The sequence below is a fragment of the Heptranchias perlo genome, chromosome X (genome assembly GCF_035084215.1).
Source record: "Heptranchias perlo isolate sHepPer1 chromosome X, sHepPer1.hap1, whole genome shotgun sequence".
NCBI lineage: Eukaryota > Metazoa > Chordata > Chondrichthyes > Hexanchiformes > Hexanchidae > Heptranchias > Heptranchias perlo.
The window spans coordinates 12,328,562-12,343,517 of NC_090370.1; the positions used below are offsets into that span (position 1 = coordinate 12,328,562).

The 14,956-nt window shown below is 44.2% G+C and overlaps 1 protein-coding gene and 1 long non-coding RNA gene across 4 annotated transcripts in view; one reads left to right on the plus strand and one right to left on the minus strand.

Moving 5' to 3' along the window:
- Positions 1-12,919, minus strand: part of LOC137307279 (beta-1,4 N-acetylgalactosaminyltransferase 1-like) — an 85,231-nt gene extending 72,312 nt beyond the window's left edge. For all 3 annotated transcript variants that reach the window (XM_067976725.1, XM_067976726.1, XM_067976724.1), the window contains exon 1: positions 12,401-12,919. In XM_067976725.1, coding sequence (XP_067832826.1) covers positions 12,401-12,411 — 11 coding nt within the window. In that variant the 5' untranslated portion in view covers positions 12,412-12,919. The remainder of the gene's footprint in view (positions 1-12,400) is intronic.
- LOC137307282 (uncharacterized) overlaps positions 1-13,290 on the plus strand; it is a 132,248-nt gene extending 118,958 nt beyond the window's left edge. The window contains exon 3 of the long non-coding RNA XR_010959094.1: positions 12,904-13,290. This is a non-coding gene — a long non-coding RNA (uncharacterized lncRNA). The remainder of the gene's footprint in view (positions 1-12,903) is intronic.
- Positions 13,291-14,956: the final 1,666 nt, after the last annotated feature.

The window sequence follows — 14,956 nt, forward strand, 5'->3', positions numbered from 1 at the left end:
GGTAGAAATTGTGAAGGTTCTGGCCACAATCTTCCAATCCTCCTTCAATATGGGGGTTTGCAAATGTTACACCACCATTCAAAAAAGGGGAGAGGGATAAACCCGGCAACTACAGGCCAGTCAGCCTCACGTCAGCGGTGGGGAAACTTTTAGGGACAATAATCCGGGACAAAATTAATTGGCACTTGGAAACACATGGGTTAATAAACAAAAGTCAGCACGGATTAGTTAAAGGCAAATCGTGTTTGACTAACTTGATTGAGTTCTTCGATGAAGTAACGGAGAGGGTTGATGAGGGTCGTGCGGTTGATGTTGTGTATATGGACTTTCAAAAGGCGTTTGATAAAGTATCACATAATAGATTGTTAGCACAATTGAAGTCCATGAGATTGAAGGGACAGTAGCAGCATGGATACAAAATTGGCAATGGGACAGAAAGCAGAGAGTAGTGGTGAACAGTTGTTTTTCAGACTGGAGGGAAGTATACAGTGGTGTTCCCCAGGGGTCAGTATTAGGACCACTGCTCTTTTTTATATTAATGACCTGGACTTGGGTATAGAGGGTATAATTTCAAAGTTTGCAGATGACACGAAACTCAGAAATGTAGTAAACAATGTGGAGGATAGTAACAGATTTCAGGAGGACAGAGACAGACTGGTGAAATGGGCAGACACATGGCAGATGGAATTTAATGCAGAGAAGTGTGAAGTGATACATTTTGGTAGGAAGAATGAGGAGAGGCAATATAAACTAAATGGTACAATTTTAAATGGAGTGCAGGAACAGAGAGACCTGGGAGTGCACATACACAAATCTCTGCAGTGGCAGGGCAAGTTGAGAGGGCTGTTAAAAAAGCATACAAGATCCTGGGCTTTATTAATAGAGGCACGGAGTACAAAAGCAAGGAAATTATGCTAAACCTTTATAAAACACTGGTTAGGCCTCAGCTGGAGTATTGTGTCCAATTCTGGACACCACACTTTAGGAAGGATGTCAAGGCCTCGGAGAGGGTGCAGAGGAGATTTACTAGAATGATACCAGGGATGAGGGTCTTCAGTTATGTGGGGAGACTGGAGAAGCTGGGATTGTTCTCCTTAGAGCAAAGAAGGTTAAGGGGAGATTTGATAGAGGTGTTCAAAATTATGTATGGTTTTGATGGAGTAAATAAGGAGAAACAGTTTCCAGTGGCAGAAGGGTCGGTAACCAGAGGACACAGATTTAAGGAGATTGGCAAAAAAATCAGGGGGGAGAAGAGGAGAATTTTTTTTACGCAGTGAGTTGCAATGATCTGGAATACACTGCCTGAAAGGGCGGTGGAAGCAGATTCAATAATAACTTTCAAAAGGGCATTGGATAAATATTTGAAGGGGAAAAATTTGCAGGGCTATGGGGAAAGAGCAGGGGAGTGAGATTAATTGGATAGCTCTTTCAAAGAGTCAGCACAGGCACGATGGGCCGAATGGCCTCCTTCTGTGCTGTATCATTCTATGGTTCTATGATTCTATGGTACCATGGTTACAGAGGCCTGGGTGACAGAGGCACCACTGCAGATGCTATTAGTGCTGCTACTTGGTCGGTGAAAGGTTGCAGGACAGGCAGAATTGATCAGTGGCATGTCAGGTGGGAGGTGGCAGTGACAAACTGTTCACTGGACTCCTGCAGATGAATCATGCCGTCTCCCACAAGTGGTCGAAGCTGCCAGCACACAAATACGTGATCCAGCGTCCTCTGCTTCAAAACAGGCTCAATGAGGGCCTTCAGAACAGGCTTAACAGGGTCCTCCAAGACAGGCACAATGAGGGCCATATCCTCTTGCGACTGAGGAGGGACATTTAGATGCCGGGGCCTAAATGCCCTTAGTCATTTGCAAGAAGAAAGAACGAACTTGCATTTATCTAGCTCCTCCTCATCACTCCCCACCACTCCTGCCCCTTTCCCGCAAGTGCTCTGTGACTCACTCTGTGTTTCCTCCTCTTCCTCACTAAACACGTCCAACATGCTGTTCCACTCTGTGCTTGGTGCTAGAGAGGCCGATTTCTCATGGTGTTCTGGTAACAAGTGTCCTTCTGTTGTCTCTGCTGGCTCCCTGCCCTCCCCATTTTCAATAAAGAAACCGTATGGGACTTGAATCAGTACATAAATAGCATGAGTTAGGCCACATTCATTTACAACATTGAATTGACCACCTATAATACATCTCTCCTGATTTTCCCTTCCAATGGAAAGGAAAATTGAGTGTGTGTTAACGGGCGGCTAATTCGATATCACCCATTTTACACTATTGCCCAAAGCAAAATTAACCCCTTTGAATTTAATTAGTTTCCTGGCTGCCTGAGCAGTGTGAACTGCTTATTCATGCACCTGCTTTTTGATGAGCTGCTTCCTGTTCATCCGGATATGCAAATACCTAAAGAACGACTTCCCCCTACTCCAAAACCCTACAAACCCACTATCCTGACAGCCAGCCACCATTGCACAACTGAAACATATGACTTCCTCGTTCTTTGGTCTACCCTCACATCTCATTATTCAGCACCTGTCTCTTCCCCCCCTTCAAAGATGCAGTTCCTTTATGTCTCTCACAAGGCCTAACTAACAGCTGCCATTTCTTTGATGACCCCACCTTTAGTCCTTCTTCATCTATTGCGATTCTTGGCCTCACTATCTCCTCCGACCTCAAATAGAACTTCCACATCTCCTCCATTGCTAAAGCTGCCTCCAAAAAAACAAATTTCCTCTTTAGTGCTAAATATTTCCTTTCCCTTAACTCTCTAGAAAGCCCAATTCTGATCGAACCATGAACACTGCTCCCATATCTGGGGGCGAGTGGGTCTTCTAATACCTCTCTCAAAGTCCTGGACAGGATACAAGGAAAAGTCATCTCATGGGTGATCCTTCTCTAGTCTATAATTTCTCTCTATCACTACCTTTTTTGTCTCTCTCTCTATTTTGTCCCACACCACTATGGTCTGTACTTCTCTAAACTTCCCTCTCTTGTTCCCCCTAAGCTCCAAATACCCCGTCCTACACACTCTTCCTCCTCCCTATATCCTCACTGCGTCTCCTACTCTAATTCTTTCCCAAGACCTCAAAACTGTGGATGTCCTCATCTCCCTCAGTCTTCCTTTCCAACTACAATCTGCTGTTGTTTTAAAAACCCAAGCTTGGTCTCACCCAGCCACTACTTACCTCATCATCTCTCCTACTCTTATCAATCTTGCCGCTGTCCCCCACTACGGGCCTCGGCCTTTCATTGATGATTCTCGACAAAACAGAAATTGTTTTAAGGTCTCTGCTTATCCCAAGAACAAAGAAACATACTGTTCAACAGTGAACATGTGGATCACACATTTTACTGATTTATCCCACTTTGAATGGACAATGAGAGGAATACACTGTGCAGCCAGTAAAGGCACAGAGAGCGACATTATGTAAATCCCTTGCAGTAGGGACATGAAACACTGACAATGTGCAGATTCCATATTTTTGTGATTTCGAAGCTCTTGTTGGCTGAATTGTTTTGGCAGCCGTCCTTTTGTATTCATCTCATTTTTGCCATGGATGTCCTTGATTGTTGGTGAGCCAGGCCAGCCAGGTGCCTCTTTGTAAATGATGCAATCGGCTTCCCTGCGAGCTCTCATTTCCCTGTCATTTTGTTGATTAATGAGAATGTTGTGTTTCTGTTTCAAATTTTTTTTTAAAAATAACTCATGTCGCCCACTCTTTTTAAGTTAAGTACTAATAACAACCTGACGTGAAGGACCTCTACTTTATACTCCAGCTCATTAATCAGACAGTTGAATTGTTGGGTGCTTTCATCCTTATGCGGACTCTTCTTTTGACTCCAGATATGAGCAAACTTGTCTTCTCCCGGATCCCATGCTTCCCTGTCCCTTCCTGCCTCTGGAAAACTGCTGCTCTTGCTCTCATGGTGAGTCATATCTTGAGGGGATCTCCCACGTGCTCTGAAACAGATTTGTTCCGTTTGGTGAAAGTAAAAACACAGGAAGGAAAAGAGCAGAAGGAAAGAGGGAGGGGAGCAATAGCAGAGAGAGAGGGAAACAATTGAAAAGAAATTCAAACAGCAGAGAGGACGGTTTGAGCCAGAAAACTCTTCTATTTATAGCAGTGTAATTAAAATTTAAATTATAAGTCTCAGATAGAAATCTTTCAATCACGCACTATATTGATGTGCAGATTGGATAATGATTCTAGTGACATCACTGCAAGTTCTTTGCCCCACAATCCCATCTGTTCTCAGTTACATCATCAGAAATACAGAAAAGATTTTCTAGAGATGATGTCACTTTTACATTAAAAAAATATTGTGGCTTGGGCTTATCAAGGTGAGGGAACAGAACACTTTCCCAATTTCAGGGTCCCAGTGTCAGCATCAAACACTCCCAGGTAAGGTGCAGCACAGGTTAAACGCTGAGCCCTTACGATGTGCCTCAGCTCATTTCGCAAAGGTCCCTAACCTTCAGCAAAGACAGCAGGCTTGCACTCCATGGTGTCCATACTTAAGAAAAGACATACTTGCTCTCGAGGCAGTACAAAGAAGGTTCACTCAGCTAATCCCGGGGATGAGGGGGTGGACATATGAGGAGAGGTTAAGTAGATTGGGACTCTACTCATTGGAGTTCAGAAGAATGAGAGGTGATCTTATTGAAACATATAAGATTGTGAAGGGACTTGATCGGGTGGATGCGGTAAGGATGTTCCCAAGGATGGGTGAAACTAGAACTAGGGGGCATAATCTTAGAATAAGGGGCTGCTCTTTCAAAACTGAGATGAGGAGAAACTTTTTCACTCAGAGGGTAGTAGGTCTGTGGAATTTGCTTCCCCAGGAAGCTGTGGAAGCGACATCATTAAATAAATTTAAAACAGAAATAGACAGTTTCCTAGAAGTAAAGGGAATTAGGGGTTACGGGGAGCGGGCAGGAAATTGGACATGAATTTAGATTTGAGGTTAGCATCAGATCAGCCATGATCTTATTGAATGGCGGAGCAGGCTCGAGGGGCTGATTGGCCTACTCCTGCTCCTATTTCTTATGTTCTTGTGTGAACCCAGTTCCTGGAAGTGAGAGGACGGTTTGCTAAACCACTGCACCGACCAGTCCCATCATGATGGAGAAAGAGTTCCTCTGTGCAGTATGTGAGGCTAATTCATAAACCCATTTCTACAGAATGTGCTTCCGATTCCGTTACACACCGTGGACACCACATTGGCCCATCTAGCGCCCATTGTTTTGGCGTTACGCAGCCTCCTGGAGATCCAAGATGGCGTCTTGGATGCACACACAGACGTGCGCCAGACGCCATCTTGGTAAAGGTTTTAGCGCACATGCAGAAAACGAACGCCAGCATCATGCAAAGTAGGGAGAAAATGCGTTTGGTTTCTGTGAACCAAGGGTATTAAGGGATATGGGGCTTAGGCGGGTATATGGAGTTAGGTCACAGATCAACCATGATCTCATTGAATGGCGGAACAGGCTCGAGGGGCTAAATGCCACTGTCACTTGCTGCCTCCTGTTATGCGCCACCTTCTCCTGCAAGAAAGCAGGACGTGTGTCTGGGTGATGTGCCTGCCATGGTTGAATAGCTGCCAGTGTGTGTGGCCTGTGAGTTGTGGGTGGGCGGTTTGCAACAGTGATAATGTGTAAGGGTGAGAGGAAGCATCTGATTTGAAGAGTTGAGTATTGATGGAAAGAGTTTGTTGGTATGTGGGTGATGGGGGTGTAGTGCGTGGTGCAGTTGGTAGGAGACACCACTTGACAGTTGACCTCACTCACCTTGACCACTCATGTCAAAGCATTGAACTTCTTCCTGCACTGCATCCATGTTCATGATGCTGTGCGCCTGACATTGACTTCGCCCCCCACTGCTCCCCACTGCCTTTTGGATATATGTCTGGAGGGCCTCTTGCACCCCCACCCGCCCCCCCCCCCCCCGTGGATATAGGATGTCCCCCCTTCTGTCCACCTCATGCACCAAGGCCTCTAGTGCATCATCAGAGAACCTTGGTGCATGCACTCTCACAGGCCTGGTACCAACTCAGATCAGCAGATTGGTGAGGTGTGGCATGCAGATTGGAGGATGTGGGATTTAGTGGTGCACAACCTTTATTCAATGTTTTAAAATAACTCATCAGTGTGTAAACACAGGGACGGGACCTGCATCTGTGTTTTACGTGTGCGATGTCTGATCTCAGTTCAGACTCTGTGCTGATAGCATATTACAGGTACTGGCTACCTTTAAGAGATTTTGGCTGTCTGTCAGAGAGACAGCCTGCCTTTAAGAGATTCAGGCTCCCCCTGCTGGTGGAAAGTGCGAATGTCATTGAATCCTCCTGTCAACACAGGATTTTAACGCCTGGCTGAGGTGAGTGCTGAGGCAGGGCGAATGCCTCATCCTGCCTGCGGTGGAAACACCAGACGCGGGTTAATCACGGATCGCGGTACCCGCGCCCGGTTTCACGCCTTATCCAATTTAACCCCCGAGTGTGTTTTATAACTGCAGACTGAGATTTTGGGAAGTTAATGAATGCAAAATGTATCCCAGCAGGGAGATGGATTGATTAAGTCACAAACAGTGCAGATATGAGTGAGTTCTGTAGGTCCTATCCAGAAACACTGGACCGGATCTTTCTGGAAAAATAACAGCATGTTAACGACGCACGCCATTATTAATGTGCAAATCGGCCAGCAAGTTCAGGGGATCAAGAGTTACACCAGGAGTTGGGAATCACCAGAAGTTGCTGCTCGATTTACTTGCTTTGCTTCACACAAACGGCATCTCGCCCTCAGCCTCCCCGTTATTTTTAAGAAATTGCTGGATTTGGCACATCAATTGGCCATTAAACGCGCTCAGAACGTTAGGGCTGGTAATTAAGAGTTTAAGTACATTTTTAACGACATGATAATTGTTAATGCAATGCCGATCAACCTCTCCAGCCCAGAAAGGGAACAATTTAAACTCATTCCTTCATGTGGTAAATTGTTCTTCGATATTTTTTAAATGTCAAATTTTAATTTTTTTCATTGTTTTCTTACTTTTTCTTCCTGTCTCTTTTCTCTCTCTCTTAATCCAATCTTTCTTTGCCTCTCTTTACTTCTCTTTCTGTCCCTGATTTGACTCTAATTCACCCTCCTTCTCCGTTGTTCCTCTGTTTCTCTCTCAATCCTTAAATCTCATTGATTGAGGAGATAGACTGTTGGTCCCATTGTTCACTAATGTCCCAGATACCCCGTTGCCCTCACCGTTATCAGCTCGCACTCCCAGCAAGTTACAGCGCAAAAAGATTTTTGAGCTGAAGGGTGCAGGAAAAAGTCTAAATAATGAGATGCCCCACTCCAACAAGATCCAGCACTGAGTGCACCGTTTATACCACAAGAGTGTTATCATGTGTGATTTTATCAATTTTAATCTAGGTTATTATATGCATGAAGTGTATTTTGGTACCTGATAAAGGAAGATTTTGTAAAGTGGCTTTCACCACTCTCTAGAAAAGATTCTGTCCACCATCTTGAAAATCCCATTGTGGGAATAAAGTTAGAAATTCTAAGCAGATACAGCCCCAACAACTTGACATTTTAATATTTAATTTTAATAATTTGACATGGGCTGTGTTTAAATTTCAGACGTTTTGGCACTCCACATTCTACAACAATGAACAGAAATGTTATTAATACCATTTTGGGGCCTAGCATCGTTCACCACTCCTATCCTGATGACCTTCAACACCATTCCCAACAAGATATTTATCTGGTTCCTTTTTTAGGGAATTAATCAACTTAGACTACATACTATCTATTTCAATCATGGATTTCACTGCACTTATTCAATGGGGTCCTCACCTTTGCAAGCTGCTGAATTTTCAATATTTTTATCATTTCACTGCCAGTGAATCACAGAAGCAGAGATTGTGACTTGCCTTGTGGCTAGTGATTAACATATTATTACAGCATTTACTAAGGTTGTTCTGGGGGGTGCTGACAGAATAAATTATGCGAATTAGAGAGCACTGGCCAACAAAAATTTGTCGGATATTTCCTATGGTCAACTGAGTAGTATAAATGTATTTATACACAGACATGAAATATGTAATGCTTTATATATAAGAATACAACACAAGGGTGCACAAAATGAGAAGAGGCGATTCTATTGGAGCCCGCACTTTCTACAGCCTGTGTAAAATCTGCCCCATCCATTTAATCACCTGCTGGAACATTCTGGATAAATACTGCATGATCCACAAATGTAATGAAGCAAAATGCCAGGATATATATTCAGCCTCACATTTCTCATTATTCAACCTTAACCAGAACATTTCTACAAACGACACCTCCAGCAGTACAAAAACCATTGAGCTCCCTGGACTAAATAATTATCTCACAACCACTCCTATCCTGATAACCTTCAACACCATTCCCAACAAGATATTTATCCGGTTCCTTTTTTAGGGAATTAATCAACTTAGACTACATACAATCTATTTCAATCATGGATTTCACTGCACTTATTCAATCCTAAATTCTCAAATACTTTCCTTTTATTATAATATCTCATTTTCACCCAATTCATGTTTTGCCTCCTCCCAATGTCCTTCTCTTTTGTAAACACTGAAGTGAAGGACTTGTTAAGTATCCCTGCCAATGTCCACTTATCCTCATAAAACTCACTGTCCCCTCCCCTCCCCTCAGGAATCCCACCTCACATTCATCAAGTCTCATTTTACTGATATATTTGTCGAATACTTCACTGTTTTAATATTTTTGAGATTCTCTCCTTGTTTTCCTTTTCCTTTTCTTAACCTCATTATTTTCTCTCATTCTCCTATTTTTATCATGCCTATTGGCCCCATGTGCCGTCTTCTTCAATTTCAGTTAGTTTCTAATCCCTCTTATTTCTCCATGGCATTCTCAAACATGATATAGTTACCTTTTTAATGATATGTATTTATTCTGCACCGTTACAATCTCCTTTTTAAATACCCCAATGTTGATCTACAGTCCTGTGCCAATTTCTCTTTCCACCTCAGTCAGCTCACTCCTCATCTTTCTAAAATCTGTCCTGTTCCAATCTGGTGCCCTTGTTTTTGTACGAACTTTTCCCTTTCTGTTTGGACCTTAAACCTGATCGTATAATGGTCAATATTCCCGAGGTTCTCACTCACATTTAACTCATCTACCTGATCTATTTCATGACTCATAACTAGATCTAGCAACGCCTCTCCCCTTGTAGTGTATGAACAAACTGCTCAAGGAAGAAGTCCTTCACACATTGCAGGAATTCCATTCCCTTTTTTCCCTGTTTATTCCCTCCCTGTCCCAATCAATGAGGAGGGTAATTAAAATCTTCGAGAACAATAATTTTGTTATTCCTACTCGTCGCCCTGATCTGTACAGATTTCCCTCCCACAGTTAGGGGTCTGTAGTACACCCCACTAATGGAACAATCCCGTTCTTATCTTTGATCTCTAACCATACTGATTCTGATCCCCTTTGTGTACATCAGTCCTCTCTACAGCAGGTATTCCCTCCTCCTCCTCCTTTCTATCTATTCTGTCCCTCCTTAAAAAATATTACAACCCGATACGTTTATTTTCCACTCCTGTCCAGTTCGCACCAAGTTCCTGTTAGTGCTGTTAAATCTGTATCTTCCTGTGAGATAATTCAAACCTGAGCTTTAACTGAGCATTTTGAATGATTCTTTTAGTGAATGCTGTGTTCATGAAGGTGAGGGTGCTAATGCTGGGGAGTTTTTTTTTATTCGTTCATGGGATGTGGGCGTCGCTGGCGAGGCCGGCATTTATTGCCCATCCCTAATTGCCCTTGAGAAGGTGGTGGTGAGCCGCCTTCTTGAACCGCTGCAGTCCGTGTGGTGAAGGTTCTCCCACAGTGCTGTTAGGAAGGGAGTTCCAGGATTTTGACCCAGCGATGATGAAGGAACGGTGATATATTTCCAAGTCGGGATGGTGCGTGACTTGGAGGGGAACGTGCAGGTGGTGTTGTTCCCCTGCGCAGCAACACTTTCCCATTTCAGACAGTGTCTGGTTGATAGTGAGGAAAGCTGTAGACTGCAGGAAGATATCAATGGACTGGTCAGGTGGGCAGAAAAATGGCAAATGGAATTCAATCCGGAGAAGTGTGAGGTAATGTATTTGGGGAGGGCAAACAAGGCAAGGGAGTACACAATAAATGGGAGGATACTGAGAGGTGTAGAGGAAGTGAGGGACCTTGGAGTACATGTCCACAGATCCCTGAAGGTAGCAGGAAAGGTAGATAAGGTGGTTAAGAAGGCATATGGAATGCTTTTCTTTATTAGCCGAGGCATAGAATATAAGAGCAGGGAGGTTATGCTGGAACTGTATAAAACACTAGTTAGGCCACAGCTTGAGTACTGCGTACAGTTCTGGTCACCACATTACAGGAAAGATGTGATTGCACTAGAGAGGGTACAGAGGAGATTTACGAGGATGTTGCCAGGACTGGAGAATTTTAGCTATGAGGAAAGATTGGATAGGTTGGGGTTGTTCTCTTTGGAACAGAGGAGGCTGAGGGATGATTTAATTAAGGTGTATAAAATTATGAGGGGCCTAGATAGAGTGGATAGGAAGGACCTATTTCCCTTAGCAGAGAGGTCAATAACCAGGGGGCATAGATTTAAAGTGATTGGTAGAAGGATTAGAGGGGAGTTGAGGAAAAGTTTTTTCACCCAGAGGGTGGTGGGGGTCTGGAACTCACTGCCTGAAAGGGTGGTAGAGGCAGAAACCCTCAACTCATTTAAAAAGTACATGGATGTGCACTCAAAATGCCATAACCTGCAGGGCTACGGACCAAGTGCTGGAAAGTGGGAATAGCTCTTTTTCAGCCAGCACAGACACGATGGGCTGAATGGCCTCCTTTTGTGCCGTAAATTTCTATAATTCTTTGATTCCCAGGTTGGATACGACATAGTTAGGTGTTGAGTAAAATTCCCTCTGATCTGTTCCAACAATGTGTCAAAGTCTCGGCCCCAGGTAAGCACTCCTGCTGCACCAATGCATCATTCCTCCACTTCCCCATCAGCCATTACCTGAGTGAGATTGCCAATTAAGAGCTAATTAGTGCCCACTGGGAACTCGATTGCAAATGCTCAAAGTCACTTCAATTAGGACAACAGACAGAGTCGTCTTGACAGAGAATCTCATCCCATCAGTCTTGGCTGAATTGTTCTGGAGTTGAAAGATCAAAATCTAACCTAGATCCTGTCCACCCCTCGCTTCTGACTAACTCCTCCCCTCCCCTCCCATCAAACTCCAATCCGCCTGATCAACCTGTTCTCCCTCATCACTATGCACCAGCTGATTCCGACCTATGAAGAATGACTGCTGATGACCTCATGAGGGGAACTGGGTCCCACAATGATTCAGTGAGGATACTGCCACAATCCCATTACTCCAATGGAGGTAGTTAATCCAGCTCCCTCATGCTGTCCGCTCAGTGATGAGGACTCAATAGAAAAATGTGCAGAGAAATGAACTAAAACCAGAAGATAATTCCTAATAACTCCTGACTCGTATCCGTATCCTAACTCGCACCAAGTCCCGTTCACCCATCACCCCCTGTGCTCGTTGACCTACATTGGCTCCCAGTCCGGAAACGCCTCGATTTTAAAAATTCTCATCCTTGTTTTCAAATCCCTCCATGGCCTCGCCCCTCCCTATCTCTGTAACCTCCTCCAGCCCTACAACCCTCCGAGATCTCTGCGCTCCTCCAATTCTGGCCTCTTGCGCATCCCCGATTTTCATCGCTCCACCATTGGAGGCCGTGCCTTCAGCTGCCTCGGCCCCTAAGCTCTGGAATTCCCTCCCTAAACCTCTCCACCTCTCTCTCCTCCTTTAAGACACTCCTTAAAACCTGCCAAGCTTTTGGTCGCCTGTTCTAATATCTCCTTATGCGGCTCGGTGTCTGATAACGCTCCTGTGAAGTGCCTTGGGACTTTAAAGGCGCTATATAAATGCAAGTTGTTGTTGTAAACAGTCTGATGACACAGTGTGTGTGTTTCTGACCAATGCCACATACCAGCAAATTAGAGTTTAATAAAAATCACATGCACCTCCTTAACTTGCCATTCTCAACACGCATCCACCATGATGACATGTCGTGATGATATTGCAGATGACACAGTACATTCCCCCCCCCTCCCAAAAAAAATCATTACTAATTTAAATATTGACAAATCTGAGCTGTGCGTGGATTTAAAATGACCACTGCTCTCTCTACATAAGTAATAAGGATTGCAATCCGATCCACTGAAGCTTTGCAATATGCACAAGCTGGCGTTGCAATCTCACAATAGATCAGCAACAATAATAAAAAAAAATTGCATTTAAGGCTGTGGCCCGATTTGCACTCACCTTCCGAGCATCACTGAATGAAATATCCAAAGCTGGGATTCTTTTTTTTTCCTTCTGCATTTAATGGTTGCCAAGCCAAAAATAAAAAGAAGCAGTCGTATGTGTTTTTCTTTTAAATTCTACTGTCCCACATACAAATCATTCATGACTGAGTTTTTTGTTTGTTTTTTCGCAACAAAATAACACAGAATGCAGAAGGGGGCGGATTTCAAAGGCTCGTTTTCACTGGTCTCACTATCCTCAAGGTTTGTGCTGGAGGAATCGTTTTTTTTTAAGCAGACTTTACAATCGTCCTTTCTCCACTGAATGACATTTCACAGATTGCATTTCAAAACAAAAGAAACACAGAAGAGGTGACAGACTGCTGTTTGCAATCAGCTGGGAAATATAATAATGCTGAAGCACGAATGGACTTGTCCGACCTGTTAAGCATTTAAATGCATGTTTTTTCTCTCTCTCTCGTTAAATGGACGAATACATTCCGCATTCTGATCTCTCCGCAGCTTCCCAAGCTTTCCCGGTCGCTGACAGCACGGCTACTGCTGAGCCACTCCCCCAGTGGGATGGTTCAGGAATCGCAGGGAAACCAGAGGAATGAGAAAGGAATCCACCCATATAGAGAGAAACAAAGCTCAATCAAGTCTTCATTAATTACTTTAAGTCTTATTAATTGGCGAGTAACTTTACTAAATTATAATGAATGGATTTCCAACAACTTGAATTTGTGAATCTTAATTTTTCATTCGAATTTTCATTCAGCTACCAGGTCAAATATTCCCCATATCTCCAATCTTTCTCCAGTCTAATGCATTTCCATCACCAGCCCTCCAGTGAGGAAGTTGTATGTAATCAGCACACTTCCCCCACTCATAGATTAAAAAGGATATCCTTGTGCTTTCAAGTGCTGCTTTTTGCCTTTTTTGTTCCTATTTCCTCCCCATATCTTGAAAATGCTGACACTCACTACTTCAACCGCAGCCAATGTACACATAATGTGGAGATGCCGCTGATGGACTGCGGTTGACAATTGTAAACAATTTTACAACACCAAGTTATAGTCCAACGAGTTTATTTGAAATTTACAAGCTTTCGGAGGCTTCCTCCTTCCTCAGGTAAATGTCAGGAACTCCTCGAAGCCTACGCATTTATAAATCACAGAACAATACATGGTGATTACAGATAGTCTTTGCAACTGCCCGTTGCCAAGGCAATCACAGTGTTCAGACAGGGAGGTGTTACCTACAGAGCCCCCGAATATACAGACAACAAAAAAAAACAAACAAACAAAGAAAAACAGAGAGAGAGAGGCAGAAACATCCGGAAGGTAGAGAAAGCCAGCAAATGACCCGTTATATTAAAAACAGATAGCTTTTGTTCGCTGGTGGGGTTACGTGTAGCGTGACATGAACCCAAGATCCCGGTTGAGGCCGTCCTCATGGGTGCGGAACTTGGCTATCAATTTCTGCTCGACGATTTTGCATTGTCGTGTGTCTCGAAGGCCGCCTTGGAGTACGCTTACCCGAAGGTCGGTGGCTGAATGTCCCTGACTGCTGAAGTGTTCCCCGACTGGGAGGGAACCCTCCTGTCTGGCGATTGTTGCGCGGTGTCCGTTCATCCGTTGTCGCAGCGTCTGCATGGTTTCGCCAATGTACCGTGCTCTGGGGCATCCTTTCCTGCAACGTATTAGGTAGACAACGTTGGCCGAGTCACAGGAGTATGGCCGGCTCACAATGTACACATAAAGCGAGACAGCAAGTCACACAAGGCTTTTACACCGTGAGGATAGGGGTTGCCAACCCTCCAGGATTGCTCTGGAGTCTCCAGGAATTTGAAGATTGCAAAACCTGGGAGAAAAATCATACGGGCGTTAAACAAAATTATGTGGTTTTTTTTCAATTTCTTTGAACACTTTCTTTTATTAGTTATACAAATATTGGAGTTGGGAAAAAAGGGCTGTTTGACTGGGCAGGGTGGTTGGAGGTGGAGGCCATGTGATGAAACCTCCAGAAGTACGTCCAACCAGAATTGGCAACCCTACATGAGGAAGATCACTACCAAGCCAAGACCTATGCTCCTCCGATCTTCACACACCCAGACACTTTCTGTACTGTTAGGTAATTTAATGTATGTGTAATGTCAATAAAGGCCCGCAGAGGACGTGCTGAGTCACTGTAAAGATAGAGGAAACAGGCTTGAAATTCGTTCTGGCCTGTTTACCAGCGCATTACTGACAGCAGGCTTCCAGTGCGTGCCCGAACCTGGAGGCCCGAGGCTCGACAGAAATTGGGCCTCAGGCCTCACTGAAACATTACCGGCGAGCTGTGGGCGCCTATCACGACTCCAGAGGCAGCTCGCAGGTCGTCGCATCGAGTAGAGGTGGCAGCAGAGAAGCAGAAAACTCAGGTCCAACCTCAAGTTCTGGGATTGGTGCCGTCCTGGGACTGCACACAAAAGAATTTTGCTTGCCGAGCACTGGCAATTCATGGAGTCGTTTGAGAGCATGAGAATCAGTCTACATGGTGTGACGGCTGTCTTGGAGGCGACCATTAGTATTCA